Here is an 18970-nt window from a genome sequence, read left to right as displayed (position 1 = left end):
AAACACCACGAGGCGAAGCATGACAGTCAACCACTTCACCGGGAGCAGTGGTTGGACGGGGCATGAGGCTAGTGGGGGGGTATGGAGGGCGGGGGGAGGCTGGGGGGGGGTCAGGGGCTGACCGTGGAGGTACTCTAGGGGGTCTTGGCCGGAGATGAGCCAGTTTCGGAAGAGGCGGAGGTGGTAGGAGCACTGGTGGAGGTGGTGGGCCAGCGCCCCGTCCAGGGAGAGGTGGCGGCCCAGGCTGAGGTCGCTGGAGAAATGCCTCAACAACTGGGCCACACGGTGCTTCTCCGAGGGCTCTGAGGAAGAAGAGGGAGAGCGAGGAAGGACAGAGCAGTGGGGGGGGGGGGGGGGGGGAGGACAAAAGACACAAAACAAGAGGATGCAAGCCAGGAGGGAGGAAGAGAAGAGAAGGACTGATGCATACAGATGAATGGGGTAGAAGAGATCAGACGGGAAGGAGAAGTGTGTTTGAAGATGATGCTCATCCAACCGCTGATGAAGCAGCAAACCATCTCAAGCAACTTTTAGAAACACCACCCAGCACTTCAGCCAAGCTTCGGAAACAACCAACCAATCACGTTGCTCCTCTGGAGCATCTCCATTTGGGAACACTTTACATTAGGGAACACATATTAACCATGAAACTCACTCAATAAGCAGTGATTAGGAAAACTCTCACAGTAGTTGCAGAATATGATCATGCAGAATAAGGCATTAATAAGTGATTTATAATGGCTAATAATGGCTATACCAATATGCATGCTAATAAGAAACTAGTTAATGGTTAATATGTGTTCCCTCATCTAAAGTGTTACCAAAAATAATAGAATTTATCCAATTAATGAGAATTCACGAAAGGAGCAAGTGTGACAAAAAAAAAGGGTGTTTATGAGAAAATGATGTCACAGCCACCTCCCCCCAAACACCCTGCAGAAGCTTCTTTAAAAAAAAACACACACACACTCTCACACACTCACACAAACCCCTGCATGGCCGGGCGGGGGGCGTGGTCGTACCTGTTGCAGTGCACCAGAGAGGCGGAGCCACTGCTATGGCGGATGTGTCGTCTTGTGTTCCTGTGGTGAATAATAGAGAAGAGCATTCCCATAATGTGTGCGGACGCCGCGCTGACGGTTTGACCTCGACACGACGCGTTCACATGGTGTGGGATTTTACAGCGACGCTGCTCCGGTCGAGGACACGCCTCCGAGAACACTTCGGCCCGGTCAGACAACAGAAACCTCCTCGTACGTCCACAAACACAACCCAACTACGACTCAAAATCCCAGCTGACCAAAACTATACAGTCCAAACCAATAATCCAGTTTTCTTTCTGCAGACGGAGGAGTTATACTCAAGAAATGATCCAAAAATGTATAAAAATAGCAAAAGTGGAGACATCCAGCTGCAGCCACAAAACACTGTAATAACACTTCTTTATTAATGAATTAGGGCTGTACCGAACAGTCGCAGCTGCATTGATAACGCTGATATTCCAGATCAATGCTGCAGATAAAGATCAAGCAACATTAATATTACTAGTATTACACCATTTATAGATTAAAAAAAGCACTGGAAACGATAAAACCATCTAAATATTCTGCATCGATTCACACTTTTTGGCGTTTAACGTTTCAAAAACATTTTCACAGCCGTCAAAAAGTTACGTTTTATTCATTTATTCAAGTAAACTTAATATTCATAAGACATTTGATTTAATAAAAAAAGATTAATTCATTCAATCTACTGAATCCCTTTCTTAAAAATGAAGATTTTAATATTTTAGAGTGATGACGTCGAGATACGACAACAGATTCAAGCTTTGCATATAAAAAAAGAGACATTCAGTAGAGCCCAATCATTAATAATTTAATATATTCGCCCGTCACGGACACACTGACGACCACATCCGTGCACGGAAACACTGAAAAGCATAACGTGTGCTTATGGATCAACAGAAAAACTGATCGATGTCTCGTGAACAGCTGTTTTCACCCTTCCTCTGTTTACCATCAAACAACAGCTGATCCTGGTTCAGGCTCTTTACAATGATGGTGTGTATTCTATGTGATTACTGTGTACACACACACACACACACACACACACACACACACACACACACACACACACACACACACACACACACACACACACACACACACACACACACACACACACACACACACACACACACACACACACACACACACACACACACACACACACACACACACACACACACACACACACACACACACACACAATCACCGGATAATTGGATGATGGTGATTGGTTTGCGGTTTCTGTACGCAGGAAGTTAAACAGGGTTCCCACCCTCCAATCAGAAGGCTCTTTGCTTTGTTAAAACATGAGGGATGAAAACGTTAAGAAAAGTTTACAGAAAGGAATGGTGACTGGTTGCCATGACGAGTCCGAGGAGAGGCCGGCAGGCTTCCCTCGTTATCTACGAGTATGACGGACGTTTAGTCACATGACGCCGTGGTTTATAGCCATGAAGTCATACATTTGTATGACAGAAAACACAAACTCTCAGTGTTGGACGGTGGCATTAAATCTCATCCATTTGCAAGAAAAATCTTTTTTTTTTCAAGTAAATTTACAATCAAATCTCGACAATCAAAAGTTTTTTAAATAATCCAACCTCTCTCCCTGATGATTTTTAAACCTCCAATGGTTCTACTGTGCAGTTTTCTAATGTGTGTGTCTCTGGTGGAGCAGGACTTCCTGCCCGGAGACTCGTTTGTAACAGAAAGCCTGCGTTGAATTAATACTAACGAGCTCAAACACCTCGGCTTCTGCCACTTTGATTCTCAACCTCCTTTGTCTCTTGCAAGTCTCCAAACTAAACCGAAGCAACCCTTTAATAAATCCAAGGCTGATATAACGAAAAAAAACCCTTTAACATAACACAAAAGTTTGCAGATGTCCGTTGCGACTTCAAACGGAAAATCCCCCTCAATAAAGCACAAACGGCACAAACATGAAACATCTACACTATCTTATTGTGAAAGGTAAGAAGGGAAGTAGTGGATCTGTGGTCAAAAATCACTCACTACTCACTAAATAACTCACAACATGTATTCATAAACAAATTATGTCAGTATTTATTATGGATATGAGTGATTGACGCCTTTGTTCGCGGCGTATCCTCAAAACAATGGTGTTTATCTGTGTGATATTAGCGTGTGAAATAAAAAAATACATTTCTGCTACACTACTACGAGGCCTCCTCCTTACTTCTACTCTCTTTTACAAATTCACACGACCAGTGGGAACCCTGGGTAGAAGAAGGTAGTGTTATCAAAATAAAAAAGTCCAAAAGCATATGCGTAAACATTTTGTTTTTAAATAATTATAAAATTATAATGGAAACCTGGAATGCTGGAGGGCCATGTGGGAAAAAACAACAACAACCCAAGGTAAAAAAAACAAGTTTGAAGACATGCAAGACAAAGGGAGGTGAAGTGGAAAAATACTTGAAAGAAGCAGACGTACCATTAGTCGGATACTTTGCAAACGACACAGAAAATCGTTTTACTGCCGGCATAGACAACAACTCTGAGGAAAAAAAAAATAATAAAAAAAAAATCACTAGTGTTACTATGAGCCACAGCAACTTGTATAAATCATGTTGTTGTTTTTAAATCATTTCCCTGCTCTTCTCTAATGTGGACGCAACGATGGGAACTCAACCAGCACCTGAACTAATGGTGGAAGAAGGAAGGTGGAAGTGACGGTGAGAGAGATCGGATGATGGATGGAACATCAAGTGGGATGGAAATGTTTTTAAACTTAGGAGGTGAAGAGAGAACACACACACACACACACGCACACGCACACGCACACACACACACACACACACACACACACACACACACACACACACACACACACAGAACTAAAAGAAAAACAAAAAACAAGCCCAATATTCAGTCCTAACACTGAGCCTGCTCGAGGTCTAACCACCACACAAGATCCACAACAAGCCTCTCTGTCCGACAACAAAAGGGAAACCAGACCGGAATTGAGATGCGTCGCCGTGGAAACACATTCACCATTATCATTACTTTAATCTCGACTGCATCGGGACTCGAATGCTTCCTGTGATTCTGGGAAAAGGAGGTGGAACAAGATGGATGACAAAAAGACGGACGGCGAGGGCGACTGCGTGAGGACGACAGCTGAGAGGTGAGACAGCGTGTCTGTGTGCAATACCACAGCGACACCTAGTGGACGACGTGGCGATCAGCGACAACAAGCAGCGGTGGCCATTATGCATCATTCAGCCCCTTGAGTGTAATATTAACCGTTCCTATCCATGGATATTAAAAAAAGTACTTTGAATTATATTTGAACACAGTTCCCCGAGCTGTCTAACTCCATCAGCAGAGGAAACATAGAAAAGAAGAGTGGATGATGAGAATTAGACATGGGACGATATGAAAATATCATGTCATGATTATCATGGCCAAAATTATTGTGATTCACCGTATTATCCACATAATCATCAAAATATGCTTAAAAACATACTGGAATCACTTAACATTTTCTTAAGAATTAAATATATTTATATATGTATCACAGATAAGACACTTTTTTTTGTGAATTTTTAATTTAAAGAAATACATCAAATCTTAAATAAGATGATCATGAATCATAAGAATTCACTGCATTAATAAAATAAACATGATTTTTTGTATCCTGTTTTTATTTATTTGTTATATTTATCTCTACCATGACAGTGAGTGAGTCACTTTCCTTTATCGTCCCATCCCTAATGAGAATATTAAATCTGCTATTAAATCGAACAATATCGTGAGATGATCATATTTTTCTCTGAAGAATCGTGAATCTTATGTCAGCATGCCAGCTGGGATATCAAGACTCTGCCGGTGGTTTGACTTCTGGTAATATCCGTGTTCAGAGCAGCCGTGGACGATGCAAAACAACTTTAAAATGATGATTTGGAGAATGAGGACACGCACTGATCAACAGTTGCTTCATACATGCAGTAAAAAATTAAAATCATATTGTATGCTGCTGCAGAATGAAAATAGCAAGCTTTCACTAAAATCCCAGACGAACACTCAAAATGCCGACTCGTCTTAAAATCTCTCCGCTGCAGAGTTAATGTTGCAGTCGACAAAAACAACCAACCGGAAACGAGCCCGACTCCTCGAAACCCAGCGCACATTTACAATCCTCTACTCAACACTGATCCTGAGCCTTCACCACATACTACACATCTAAACTGGGCCGGAGGCAGCATGTACACAAACTGCTAGAAAAATAAAAATAAATACACCAATTTTACCCAAAAGTGGTGTGGAGGAGAATAAAAAATTAAATTAAATTAAAAAAAAGATGAAAAAAAAAATCCTGTGGTTTTGGTGGCTAGAATGAATATGAGTCTAAAAAATACAGACAATAATAAAACTATAAAATGCATGTATGGGCATACATGACGTTCTTAATTCTCACTTTTTTCTGGGTCCAAATGAGTTCTCAAACTTTAATAAGCAACACTTGTTCACAGTAAAACCTAAATCTAGACATTGCTAGCTAGGTTGCCCAGTCTCCCCATCAGCATCATCATCATCATCGCATCAGGTTGTCATGGTAACGCTACTTGTTTTGCTATGTCAGCGCTAAGAGGAAATGTGTGGGACACTGATCTGCTGTTGCCCTGTGCAGGTTTGTGAAGGAGCGCGGCATCAAACACGTACCGTCTTTGTAGGACAGACTGCCGCTGGAGAATTTTTTGCGATGTGCGCGAGCGTAGTCCTGCAGGTTGGGGGCGCTAGAGGACCCCCCTAGGACTGTGGTGCTGAAGAGGCCGGCGCACTGAGAGCCTGCGAGGGGGGGCAGGGGGGTGGCGGGGGGGTGGTTAGTCACCACTACATATCATGCTGTTACTCAAACAACTATCCAGAGAGAGAAAGAGGAAAAAAAGAGACAGAGACAAAGAGACAAGATAGGCCGACACAAGGACCCGAAGGAGACCATGCAACTCGTAAACAACATCGCCCTCCGTGTGTGTGCTCGTCGCAAACAGGCTCGGAGGCAAGTTTTAATGTCGGGAAACGGGGCTAAAAGGAAAAGTTCCCCCTGAAATCCTTTCACAGTGTTTCAGAGCAATTTGTGACACGTTAAAATGCATTAAGAGTGATTTTAATGCTAGGTCTGCCTTTCATAATTTTTACGTATTCGACTTATCGTACAAATATTGACATGATATCAATAATTTTTATGTTATGACTTATCGTACAACACAGACATGACCTTGACTATTTTTACATTACCAACTTATTGTACCACATAGGCATGACCTCTACCATTTTTACGTTAGCGACTTATCGTACGACAAATAGAGATGACCTCGATCATTTTTACGTTACCAACTTATTGCACAAGATATAGACATGATCTCAATAATTTTTACGTTATCCACTTATTGTACGACAAATTTACCTTATGGATTGATCGTATGACAAAAAGACATGACCATGATCATTTTTATATTAGCGACATATCGTACGACAAATAGACATGATCTCGATAATTTTTACATTAGCGACATATCGTACGACAAATAGACATGACTGTGGTAATTGTTTTAAATGATAAAATTCATGGCAGTCTTTTTAAGTGCATGACTTTCCCTCTCATTTCACTACTTTGACATTAGTATGTCCAAACAGAAAACTAGTAGCATAGAAGGAGAAAGTAGAGGCAAAAGCAACAGAATTAGACCAGGCTCGGTGATTTGTCTCAGAAAAACGCCTTCTTGTATGTCTGTTGAACAACAAGCCGAAAACAGCGGCTCTAATGTGTATCGTTGATATCTCACACAGCTGAGGTTGCACCGCTGTATGAGTGCTTGATATAAATCAACACACATCCAATCGAGAAGACGAGTGATGAGAAAAGAGTAATTCTATCGGGATTATGTCGAAGGTGCAGAGTAATTCTATCGGGATTATGTCGAAGGTGCAGAGTAATTCTACTGGGATTATGTCGAAGGTGCAGAGTAATTCTATCGGGATTATATCGTAGGTGCAGAGTAATTCTACTGGGATTATGTCGAAGGTGCAGAGTAATTCTATCGGGATTATATCGTAGGTGCAGAGTAATTCTACTGGGATTATGTCGAAGGTGCAGAGTAATTCTATCGGGATTATATCGTAGGTGCAGAGTAATTCTATCAGGATTATGTCGAAGGTGCAGAGTAATTCTACTGGGATTATGTCGAAGGTGCAGAGTAATTCTATCAGGATTATGTCGAAGGTGCAGAGTAATTCTACTGGGATTATGTCGAAGGTGCAGAGTAATTCTATCTGGATTATATCGTAGGTGCAGAGTAATTCTATCAGGATTATGTCGAAGGTGCAGAGTAATTCTATCGGGATTATGTCGAAGGTGCAGAGTAATTCTATCGGGATTATGTCGAAGGTGCAGAGTAATTCTATTGGGATTATGTCGAAGGTGCAGAGTAATTCTATCGGGATTATATCGTAGGTGCAGAGTAATTCTACTGGGATTATGTCGAAGGTGCAGAGTAATTCTATCGGGATTATATCATAGGTGCAGAGTAATTCTATCAGGATTATGTCGAAGGTGCAGAGTAATTCTACTGGGATTATGTCGAAGGTGCAGAGTAATTCTATCAGGATTATGTCGAAGGTGCAGAGTAATTCTACTGGGATTATGTCGAAGGTGCAGAGTAATTCTATCTGGATTATATCGTAGGTGCAGAGTAATTCTATCAGGATTATGTCGAAGGTGCAGAGTAATTCTATCGGGATTATATCGTAGGTGCAGAGTAATTCTATCGGGATTATGTCGAAGGTGCAGAGTAATTCTACTGGGATTATGTCGAAGGTGCAGAGTAATTCTATCTGGATTATATCGTAGGTGCAGAGTAATTCTATCAGGATTATGGCGAAGGTGCAGAGTAATTCTATCGGGATTATATCGTAGGTGCAGAGTAATTCTATCGGGATTATATCGTAGGTGCAGAGTAATTCTATCGAGATTATGTCGAAGGTGCAGAGTAATTCTATCGGGATTATATCGTAGGTGCAGAGTAATTCTATCAGGATTATGTTGAAGGTGCAGAGTAATTCTATCGGGATTATATCGTAGGTGCAGAGTAATTCTATCGGGATTATATCGTAGGTGCAGAGTAATTCTATCAGGATTATATCGTAGGTGCAGAGTAATTCTATCGGGATTATATCATAGCTGCAGAGTAATTCTATCGGGATTATGTGGAAGGTGCAGAGTAATTCTATTGGGATTATATCGTAGGTGCAGAGTAATTCTATCAGGATTATGTATATTATGGATAATTATAGATATTTAAATAGACTCATCTTCCGAACAGAGATTTACCAAAAGTTCAAATGGAGATTCTCCGTGCATGATGCATGTTTATAGGAGGAGGAGGATAATCTCAGTCCTGGAAACAGGAGCATGGCACTGCCTTCAAATTCTGGATTATTGTAACAACACTGGATTATCATCAGACGTAAAAGGTCTTTAAGACCGATTTAGATCCCAGAACAGGTATAAAATGTAGACACCATTTTGTCATTTGTCAGTAAATCGATTGGGACACTAGATTTCTTCTTTTTTTGTACAAGAAATAAAAACATCCATCAGAGTGTATCACAACATCCTCCCAGACCAAAATCATTGACCCTGTCCCACCCGTCACCATCACTCTGAGCCATTTCACACACATCATTTGTGTAACAGCCATTCCCAACATTCCCAATGTGTCCCCGTTTATTTCCTGTTGCAGCGAATGGCAGCTGACAGGAAGTCAACATGGAACCAAGCTGTGGCCCAACAAGACCATTCAATAGAAAAAGCTTTACGGATCGTAGAAACAATAATATTCTGAATGGGCTTCCTTTGCATTTCCTGTTGCAAAATAGTCCGTAATGCGGTAGCTGACAGGAAGTAAACTTGGGACCAAAAAGATGTTGCCCTAGCAACAGAGTGGCAATGACACGGTCTCTATGCAGACAGTTGCCAAGGAAACGGTGTATTATGACACGTACCTAATCCGCTTTGTTTCATCTCGGGGGATTGACGCGAGCACAACGAGAAGAGGCGATAACTGCCCACTTTGGAGGATGATGTCTCCGACAAAACCTAGAGGGACACACACACACACACACACACACACACACACACACACACACACACACACACACACACACACACACACACACACAATGATACTAATAATATTAGAGCAGCCTAATCTTTATCTGCAGAAATATGTCATTTAAACGGAGAGAGATAGAGAGATATAGATAGAGAGCTAAAGAGAGAGATCGATATCGATAGATCGATACTTTATTGATCCCCTAGGGGAAGTTTGGGGATTAACAGGCATGCAAAAGAAAAAAGAAGCGCCGCAGCCTTTCAATGTTGACAGATAAAGTTATATGTGATTCAGCCCTAGACTCTGGGTCACCTCCATGGATCCCGTCTTGTGGTTGCGTATGAGCGGGGACTTCCTCTGAATGGTGATTGGCTCGGACAGCGGCACGGCGCGGTCCGTCTCGTCTCGCGTGAGGTCCTCCATGCTGCCGGGGTCGGTCTGCTTCTGCCCGTTCTGTGTGAGAGGAGAGACGAGAGCAGAGGGAGGATACGTATGCTTCTCTGGGCCGGGCGTTTCCATGGCGACCACGCTCGGGGGGTGATTCTACCTGCCGTGCTACCTCTGCAGAAGCCGGTCTGAAGCCGAAGCCGGTCGGCGCGTTCTCCTCCTCCTCCACACCTTTGACCCCGGGGCTGAAGTGGAGCTCCACGTGGAAGCGCTCCTCGGAGGTGAGCTCCTTCAGGAGGGGGCAACGCAGAGGGGAGACGTGTTGCTTTGCAATGTTTCAAAACCATTCTCCTGCTGCACATAATATCACTGGATATGTCTTTGCATAAAGATACCTTCCCTTGTGTTATTTATATAAACACGACTCTGTATTATTCTCTGCTTTTACACTTCAAAGACTTGCACCTGTACTCTGGTCAATGAAATTAAAGATGCAATTAATCTAATAAGTTGAAGGATGATGTACCAATTGAGAAATAATTTGATATATCACTCAACACAGACACGAAAGAAAATCTGCCGGTTTAAAAGACATTCTAACTGACAAAATTAGGATTTAAACCAGAATCTGATCAAAGAGTATAATTATGAGCAAGCATTGACTTCTGTTTTCATCTCATATTGAGGTAAAAGAAAACTTATCGAGGTTCGATACTAATACTGAATGTACGTAGCAGGTTGACATGGGACGACTATCCTGGCCAAAATAATTGGGATTCACGATATTATCCCGATAATCAATGGAAATATGCTTAAAAAGAATAGCACTGAAACACACTGGTCGCCCAGCATAAATAAAGGACACATACATTTGTTTCCCAAAGTATTTCTGTGTCTTGTATTCTCACTTTCACTCGATATCATGGTCGACAAGTGAAGAATAGAGCCTGATTTAATAAAACAGGAAGTATCATGAAATTTAAAAACATCTAATAAACAAACAAACACTACCTTGTTGTTGTCCTCATACAGCATGATGACAATCTGAGTCATGTAGTTGAGTTCAGAGACAGCGCTGAGGTAATCCATGGCCCGCCTCCACTGCTGGTCCTTCTCCTCCTGAAGCAGAACAACAACCCGTCCATCAACCCCCATCCTGATTGATAAAACACTCACATGCTCTGCAGGACTCATGTGGGACGGCTTACGTCCAGCAGGGCTCCGTAGCGGAAGATGCTGAGCAGGGAGTGGACGTGACTCTCGCTGGTGAAATACAGACGAGTCCTGACATGTCGCCCGGGAGACATCACCCCCCGGGAGTACCTGCAAACAAGACACCACCTTACTGGATGCTCCAATAAATACATATATCTATCTCAGTCACTCTGCATCACGTATTCACTCACAGAGGGTGCAGCTTGTTGACGGACTCGTCCTCGTGAGTCCTCTGCAGGTCCAGCTGGATCTTCCGGACCAGCGGGAGGCAGTGGGCGTACGCTATGTCCAACTTCTCCACTCTATTTATGCCATATTCCTACAAACACAAAAAGGTATGAACAATGCAGCGATCGTGTTCTAGCACATTTTCCTGATAACTAACTAGGGTGTGAATTCCTCGTTTAACAGGATCAGAACAGCTCTTTGGTCTCGAAGGAGGTAAAAATCACACGCTAGAAAAATAATGTTTATTTTGAGATACAAGGGGACAGTTCAAATGTGAAAACATCCCTAATTTTAACTGTAAATACATATTACTATTCGTTTTTCATTCCTACTTCATTATGGCTACATTTTCATGCATCTCTTAACGATTTGTGCAGAATTAAAGTATATATTTATTAATCTAGCAGCTGTGCTTTCCTTCTCTAAGCTTCCCCCCCTCACCTGCGGGATGACGATGTCGGCCAGAGCTCGAGACAGCCTGAACAGCTCCAGCGTGTCCTCCAGGCCCAGAGTGGCGTTGTGGATGACGTCGTACTTCACGCAGTCGTAGATGTCGGGTATCTTGCTGATGTCGTAGCGGCCGTTCTTCATGCGGAAGTCTCTCTCCAGCTTGGACCAGCGCTGCAGCATCAACTCCAGCGTCTCACTGTGGTACAGCTGCAGGTCTGGGAGAGGGAGGATGAAATACGGCATTTAGTAGAGCTGCTCAAGTATGGCAAAATAAATCATTATCACGGATTCAATCAAGATTGAGATCAAGATTATTATTACTTATTGACTGAGGAAAAATCATGCATTTATTTAACATTTAAAAAAAAGACTTAAGAGTGGATTTTCTCTCTAAAACAGGTGTTGTGGTTGTAGCATAGTGTAAATGAGCAACACTGCTCATGAAAATAAAAAAATATAAAAGCTGGCCTCGTGAATAAACGCTTTGGGGGACACGGCTCAGAGAAGGGGTCTACAGGAGGGCTCCAAATGTTCTCTTTGCAGTGATTCTGTTGCTCCGATCACACAAAAAGCTTAAAACCTCCAGATCGTCCAAAGACAGAGGATTTTTATGCTCACCGGCCGACTTGGGGTCCTCCATCCTTTTGCGGATCTGAGAGGTGAGGCTCTGAATGAGGGCGTAGACCTCGTCACACGTGGCCACTGGGTTCTCCACGATCTTCATAGAATTCACCAAGGAGGCACTGCAAGTCGGGGCCAGCTGTCAAACACACACAAACAGGGTAAAATGAACATTAAATTACATAGAACGAATGGATACAGACTACTATCACATTACAAAGTAAGCCCAAGAACTACAATCCTATCTCGTCACCCTGTCGAAGTCCTCGTCGGTGAAGTCCCGGTCCTTCTGCAGGATCTCGTGGAGGCGGGCCTTGACGCGGTGCTGGCAGCTGCTGAGCGAGTCGCTGTCGTTGTCCAGCAGCCCGTTCATGTTGGCGCTCTTCACCATCTGCACCAGGATGGGAGTCAGCTCTCCTTCCAGGGCCAGCAAACCCTACAAACACACAAGTGACCATTAGATCGTCTGGAAGACTTCTGATGTCTCACAGACGGGGACTAAGACTAAACCACTTTTGTGACAGGACTGATCTTGTCGATCGTTGATTGAGTGTAAAATAGCTGAACGGCTTATTGGTGGTTAGTTTTCAACCCAACGGCAAACCTCCAGGTCTGACGAGTTAAAAACAATGCAGATGTGCCTTAAAGATGCAGTCTCCCTGCTGGCCACCAGGGGGCGACTCCTCTCTGGTTGTATAGAAGTCTATGAGAAAATGGTCCTACTTCTCTCTGCTGACCACCAGGGGGCGACTCCTCTCTGGTTGTATAGAAGTCTATGAGAAAATGGTCCTACTTCTCTCTGCTGGCCACCAGGGGGCGACTCCTCTCTGGTTGTATAGAAGTCTATGAGAAAATGGTCCTACTTCTCTCTGCTGGCCACCAGGGGGCGACTCCTCTCTGGTTGTATAGAAGTCTATGAGAAAAGGGTCCTACTTCTCTCTGCTGGCCACCAGGGGGCGACTCCTCTCTGGTTGTATAGAAGTCTATGAGAAAAGGGTCCTACTTCTCTCTGCTGGCCACCAGGGGGCGACTCCTCTCTGGTTGTATAGAAGTCTATGAGAAAATGGTCCTACTTCTCTCTTGATGTATTATCTCAGTAAACATTGTAAACATGAGTTCATGGTCTCAATCTCTAGTTTCAAGTCTTCTTCAATCCAGCATGATGTTCATTTAGTATATTCTGGTCCGTACCTTTGCGAAAGCTGCGGCCGTCATCTGCACCCGGCCTTCATCCGACGCGTAGATCTTCAGGTCGTGTCTGTAGGTGCTGTGTAACCGTAGTAACCCGCAGCCTGGAAATCCAGCATAGTCTCCTGCAAAAACACAACAACAACAATTTCAGCACATTGACCACACAGGGTCCAGGACAGTACACATGCATGAGGCTGCACATCATCATCACCTCCGCCTCCTCCTTTTGAACCAGGAAACTCCATCACATTACACCACTGCCGTCTCACCTTGACCTCCAGGGTACATGCAGCGGAAGGCCCTCCCCAGCTCCTCAGCCTGAACTCGGCCAGCGGGCGTCAGCTCTCCTCCCCACTTCAGGACCAGCAGCAGAGACGGACCCTCCTTACGCGTGTCTGAAAACCCAGTCCAGAGGTCAATGCTGGCTTGAACTTTAAAACATACTATTCTGAGCATCATCATCGTCATCATCATACCTTCTTCCTCACTGGAGGTTTTGGGCTGCCCATGGGGCAGGTAAGTTAGTTGCACTTTTCTGTTGATCCCAGAGAAATGGCCGTACCTTCAAAGAGGCAAGAAAAGGAAACACATCTGGAGTCACTACAAAGTATAACCTGTATAAACATGACTGTACACCTTCTTCTACCTAACGTGCATGTAATCATGGAAACACAATTCCATATTGAGCTGTGAATAGAATATTTTAGGTTATTTTAGTTGAATTTAATGCCATCAGGCTGTTTTCTAAGGGGACCTCTGGGAACAGTCTCATCCGATCAACAGCATTTTTACGGGGATTTGGATGTTTCTCATCAATCTGAGTGGTTTTATGTTCCACATTTTGTGTGTAGGACTCTGGTCTGGGTCTTGATTCTGTCTCACCCTGCCTTGGTCTCAAGTCTTGGGTCGTGTCTCGGTCTTGATTCACTCTGGTCTTGGTCATGACTTTGCTTTTGACTACAACACTGCCTGCAGGAAAAGGGCTGCTTGGTGTGTTATTAACTCTCCTCTCACCTTTGGGAGGTGCATTTCCTCAGAAAGTCCCGGGTAAAGGTGTCTTTTTTTTTTACTTGTGGTTTGCAGAGAAGTTTTTGGGTAAAATTCTGCATTCACAGTGGAGGAGCGGAGGGACCAACTGAACCTAGAACAGCGTTTTTAAGAACGCATCACTCAAGTTGTGCAGAGATTTAATCAGACACGTTGTGGCGTTTTCCATCGGGACGAATAAAAAGACAATCGTCCTCGTGTTTCTTCTGCGTAGCGGCTGTTGACAGGATGTACTTGGCAGCTTTAACAGCCACAGACGGATCAGAGGCTCTCTGAATAGTGTACGGCAGATGGTGACCTTTTAAACACTCGTTTGTCATGAGCACGGCAGGAAGCCAAAACCAGACCACTTTTAGGAAACACAATAGGAAGGTGAGCAACAGCAAGTGAGGCTGTGCATATCACCAAACTAATGCCAAATCACCTGATACTCGCACAATGTCACTAAACAACCAGTGTGGATTCATATGTATTTTTTAAACTATCAACGTTCTGAAATGACCTAGAAATGTGTCTCTAGAGGTCAACAACGTGAGCCAGGTCACTTCGCTCACATTTCCAGAACAGTCTTCAGCTGCTCCAGTTTGGACTTCTTCTCTTCGATCTCACAGTCGTTGTGCTGTCCCAGCTCTGCCAACAACTGCCGCGTGATGTCCAGCACCTCCTGTTGAGAGTTCAGAGTAACACAGCCGTCATCCTACAAACAAAGTTACAACACACAGGCGGGGAGACATGGGAGTTAGGGACTGTCTGACTTAATGTTACCTGCAGCTGTTTCGGCTTCTTCAGCTTCAACTTCCCCGTTTTGTATCCTCCATATTTTTCAAATAGGTCGAAGAACCTAGAAAGAGAAACTTCAGACTTAATCTTTAAATCGACCTGCAGTGAATAAGTAGAAATATGAACAGACTGTATAACCTACATGGGGTTGCGGACTTCCATCTTCATCTTCTGTTTAGGTGTCCGGTCTCCGTGTCGGATGACAGCGATGACGCATCGCAGCTCCATCCTAAAGAGTGAACGAGTAACTTAAAGGTTCTCTTTATTGATTCAGAGTATTAATACATGTAAAGATATGTACACGTACTTCATACCAACACACACAAAAACCCAATTTAACTAAACACTTTAATTCCTTGGAAGCACAGCGAACACAGTAAACAGGTCTGACTCACATGGTGCCTGAAGTCGTGGGAACAATGGGGATGTCCTCGGCCTCGGTGGGGATGGACCAGGGAATCTGAAACTGAGGAGCCAGCTCACGCATCACGATGTTCCTGAAGAACCGGGAAGAGTCACAAGGTCAACGAGAACGAAGGGGAAACCAAACCAAAGCAAGCTACAACAATGAAGGAGGAATACCCGAGGATCTTTGCACAGTCGTCGTAGTACTTCATGGAGTTCTTCACGAAGCTGAAACCGTTGACGTCGCACACGTAGGAGTGCCCGTTGGCTCGGAGGAGATCGAAGCCGCACACGGTTTGCTGCAGTGAGACGAGACGGACGACGCAGATCAGCATCAGCAGTTCAACGCCGCAACAAACGATGGAGTAAACTGGGAGGAACCTTACCTTGAATGCGAGGCAGACCTTGCGGGCCACCAGCTTCTCCATGGCCGAGAGCATGACGGGGTAGCGGACCTCCTTCCCCTCGCTGTCCCTCTCCACCTTCCCGTCCAGAGCAGGCGACTTCCGGGCCTCGGCGTGAGCGTAGTCGGGCCCCACGGTGTACACCTGAGGTTGCACGAAACGCCGTCAGTGATTCTACGTTTCACCGGCAAAATAAATATTCTTGTCCCAATATCTGGGTGTTTGGAAAACTACGCCATCACAGCTTTTGACGGTCCTACCCGGTATCGAAAGGATCATTTTTTAGGATCATTCTATTGCCTTGTTAGTAGAGAAACAATAACAAATCAAAGAAGCAATATTTTGTAAATGCACTGGTACTGATGATTTGTGCTGCTGATTCCAGGGCAGTTTCATGTCCATCGAACGGGGGAAATGACTTCCAGACTAAGCGGTGCCTAAAATAGCGTCTTTTCTTTGATTGGAATCAATACTCCACCTTAACGTCGGTGCCATCTGTCGGCATGAACTCTTCGTAGATGTAAGAGCCCGTCTTCCTCACGCTGCTCTCCGGTGAATACACGCTGCTCCGGCTCCCGATCTACGAATAAAAATAATTATAATCAGACAGCGATTCTGAAAACACTGATTTCTGCCACAGTTTGTGTTTGTTGTGCATTCAACATCCATCCCAATCTGAAGTAAAGGCTGCAGCTCTACATTGAACAGTTCATGTACTAATACAAGGAAATGAATGAAGTGGTGCAGGTTACTGCCCGTTAAGCTGATTCTGGTTTCCGTTAATAGAACGGAGATAAAAGGACCAAATATCGGGACCAGGCCTGGGTTTCCAGAAGCCAGATCAAAGCCTCCCGACTCAATGGTGTGTCACAATAACTCAGCACACGCTTACAACACCTAACAATGAAGCATTAATATCGTGCATGCAGAGAGTGGTCACTATGGCAACAGTGCTCCGGTGTCGACGGGGTGAGTTTCATGGCTGTGGAGCTATAGAGTGAAAAGAGTAAAAGACCTTTCTGAAGAGCCGCTGGCTGCCGCCTCCGGCCGAGGTCGGGTAGTAGATGTAGACGTTGTGGTCCTCGGCACAGACGGGCTTCTCCACGAAAGGCTTCTGGAAGATCTCTCCGTTCACCTCCACATGGTCCTCTCCTTCCACCAGGTTACACTCTGGGACACAAACACGGTTCGTTAGGCCATAAAATACACACAGATGACACGAGTCCCCCTGTTTTACCCTTAACAAGGATGGCAGAGGCGTTAAACATCTAATCAGTCCAAGGACTGTCTCTAGAGCCAGGTAGCAGCGTTTAAAAGGGACGGTTTGGATATTTTGAATTGGTTCTGTATGAAGTACTTTATCCATAACCAGTGTATTAATTCCCGATCAGACAGGGCTGTCTGTCAGCAACTTAATGTGGTAAAAATATTCTAACTATAGCATACACTTAAACTGATATTGATTTTTGTTTTTGTTACGTTTTGCTGCTTGTGCAACCTTTTTTTTAGTGAAAAACAATCAAATAATCTTAAATAAGATGAAAATAAGTCACTATTATCACAAATAAAGGATGAATAAAATGTATTTTTGTATCCTAGTCACTTGTTAGCGTGAGTGTTTTGTATCACAATCCTATATCTCCCCATCCCTAAAGGCACACACTGCTTCATGTGATCCTATATTCATCCCCAATCTGAATAAAACCAATACAGTCCTCCATTAATAGCCTCAAACGAGACTCAAGGAGTGAATAATATTTGTCATGTTTATCTATCGTAAAAGTAAAAAAAGAAAGACAAATAAACCGCCTCATGAGTGTCATTAATGATGCAGCCGACTCACCGTCCGGTTTATCTGGGTCGCGGTTCAGCACAGCGTAGCGTGGTAAATCGATGCCTTCCTCCTGCAGGATGCGATACACCTCTCTCCTGTTAAAACAAGTACATTGTAAATACACGACAGGTGTACTACCAGATACTGGAAACGTTCAGTGAAGAGTACGTCTGAGTACCTGTCCTGTATGTAGTACTGCATGTTCAGGTCGTTGAGGAGCAGTGGGTTCCTCAGTTTGGCGTAGCTCACCGCCTTATCCAGCGGGAATCCTGGTCCACAAGCAGAGACAGACTCCATTAGATCACGTCTACAGATGTGTTCATGACATAATAACACTTGAAACTGTTGACTAGACTCAGAGAGGCAGAATGCTGACGTTGTGCTGCATTTGATGAGAAGCTCATGTGATCACACAGAGCAGTGTTTCCACTGCCAACAGCAAAATCTTAAAATAAACACACGAAAAAAAAGTTACTGGATGTAACTCCAGTTCTACGAGTATGAGAACTGCAAGGAGAAGACTTGGGAGTTAGACGGGGATGCACATTCAAATGTGTGTGTGTGTGTGTGTGTGTGTGTGTGTGTGTGTACCCTTGGAGTGGAAAGAGATGAGGCAGTCGCACAGAGGCCATTTGTCCACGGACTCGTTGAGGATGGCGTCCTCTGGGAAGATCACCACGGTGATGAACTCAAACTTGCACAGCCTCTCCAGGATCTGGGTCATGGGCTTGGACTTGGACTTCTTCATCATGCAGCAGATCCCCACCACGATCTGTCGCTCCGGGGGCTGAACCAGGGCGAGAGAGGGAGGGTGAGACACATTTCAATGATGTGCACGAGGAAGCGGCAGACGCACAACGGCAGCTTTGTCCCAGAAAACATCAAACCGAAGAACCGACTGAAACCTTCTTCTTCTCAGACTTCATCAGTTTGACCAGCCACCATCTTTAACGGCTGCTTTAACCCTCGACTCTCTGCTGTGTTGAGATACTATCCTTCCGATACCAATACAGATACCGATACTTTCTCCATATTGAAATCCTCGTATAATGTTTTTCAACTTCTTCAAGTGTAACAAAGCATTTTCCATGTGGGGATTATTAGTTTTTCTTATTATTCCGACTCTGTACCCAGAAAAGGAAAATAAAACGTAGGCTACACCCATGTAAGAAAAGAAAATGTGTTTCTTGTGTTTGATGCGTT

At 44.0% G+C, this 18970-nt stretch overlaps 1 protein-coding gene across 7 annotated transcripts in view; it reads right to left on the bottom strand.

Annotated features, from left to right (window-relative positions):
- The window catches only part of ppip5k1a (diphosphoinositol pentakisphosphate kinase 1a), a 29115-nt gene that overhangs the window by 5473 nt on the left and 4672 nt on the right, over positions 1–18970 (bottom strand). The window contains exons 3-29 of one of the 7 annotated variants that reach the window (XM_084010031.1): positions 18359–18554; positions 17946–18036; positions 17777–17862; positions 16949–17103; positions 16412–16513; positions 15916–16077; positions 15707–15828; positions 15520–15621; positions 15267–15353; positions 15110–15185; positions 14899–15008; positions 13774–13859; positions 13567–13692; positions 13298–13419; positions 12360–12542; positions 12104–12245; positions 11477–11700; positions 10999–11126; positions 10801–10915; positions 10604–10711; positions 9753–9881; positions 9518–9658; positions 9096–9189; positions 5754–5879; positions 3523–3585; positions 1023–1082; positions 123–302 (exon numbers count right to left, since the gene is read on the bottom strand). In XM_084010031.1, coding sequence (XP_083866157.1) covers positions 123–302; positions 1023–1082; positions 3523–3585; positions 5754–5879; positions 9096–9189; positions 9518–9658; positions 9753–9881; positions 10604–10711; positions 10801–10915; positions 10999–11126; positions 11477–11700; positions 12104–12245; positions 12360–12542; positions 13298–13419; positions 13567–13692; positions 13774–13859; positions 14899–15008; positions 15110–15185; positions 15267–15353; positions 15520–15621; positions 15707–15828; positions 15916–16077; positions 16412–16513; positions 16949–17103; positions 17777–17862; positions 17946–18036; positions 18359–18554 — 3316 coding nt within the window. Of the gene's footprint in view, positions 1–122; positions 303–1022; positions 1083–3522; positions 3586–5753; positions 5880–9095; positions 9190–9517; positions 9659–9752; positions 9882–10603; positions 10712–10800; positions 10916–10998; positions 11127–11476; positions 11701–12103; positions 12246–12359; positions 12543–13297; positions 13420–13566; positions 13860–14898; positions 15009–15109; positions 15186–15266; positions 15354–15519; positions 15622–15706; positions 15829–15915; positions 16078–16411; positions 16514–16948; positions 17104–17776; positions 17863–17945; positions 18037–18358; positions 18555–18970 lie in introns of all 7 variants that reach the window. The other 6 variants (XM_084010027.1, XM_084010028.1, XM_084010026.1 and 3 more) reach the window with 6 other exon arrangements.

This window comes from Eutrigla gurnardus (assembly GCF_963514095.1).
Source record: "Eutrigla gurnardus genome assembly, chromosome: 1".
Classification (NCBI taxonomy): Eukaryota; Metazoa; Chordata; class Actinopteri; order Perciformes; family Triglidae; genus Eutrigla; species Eutrigla gurnardus.
This window is presented reverse-complemented; position numbering and strand designations above follow the sequence as displayed.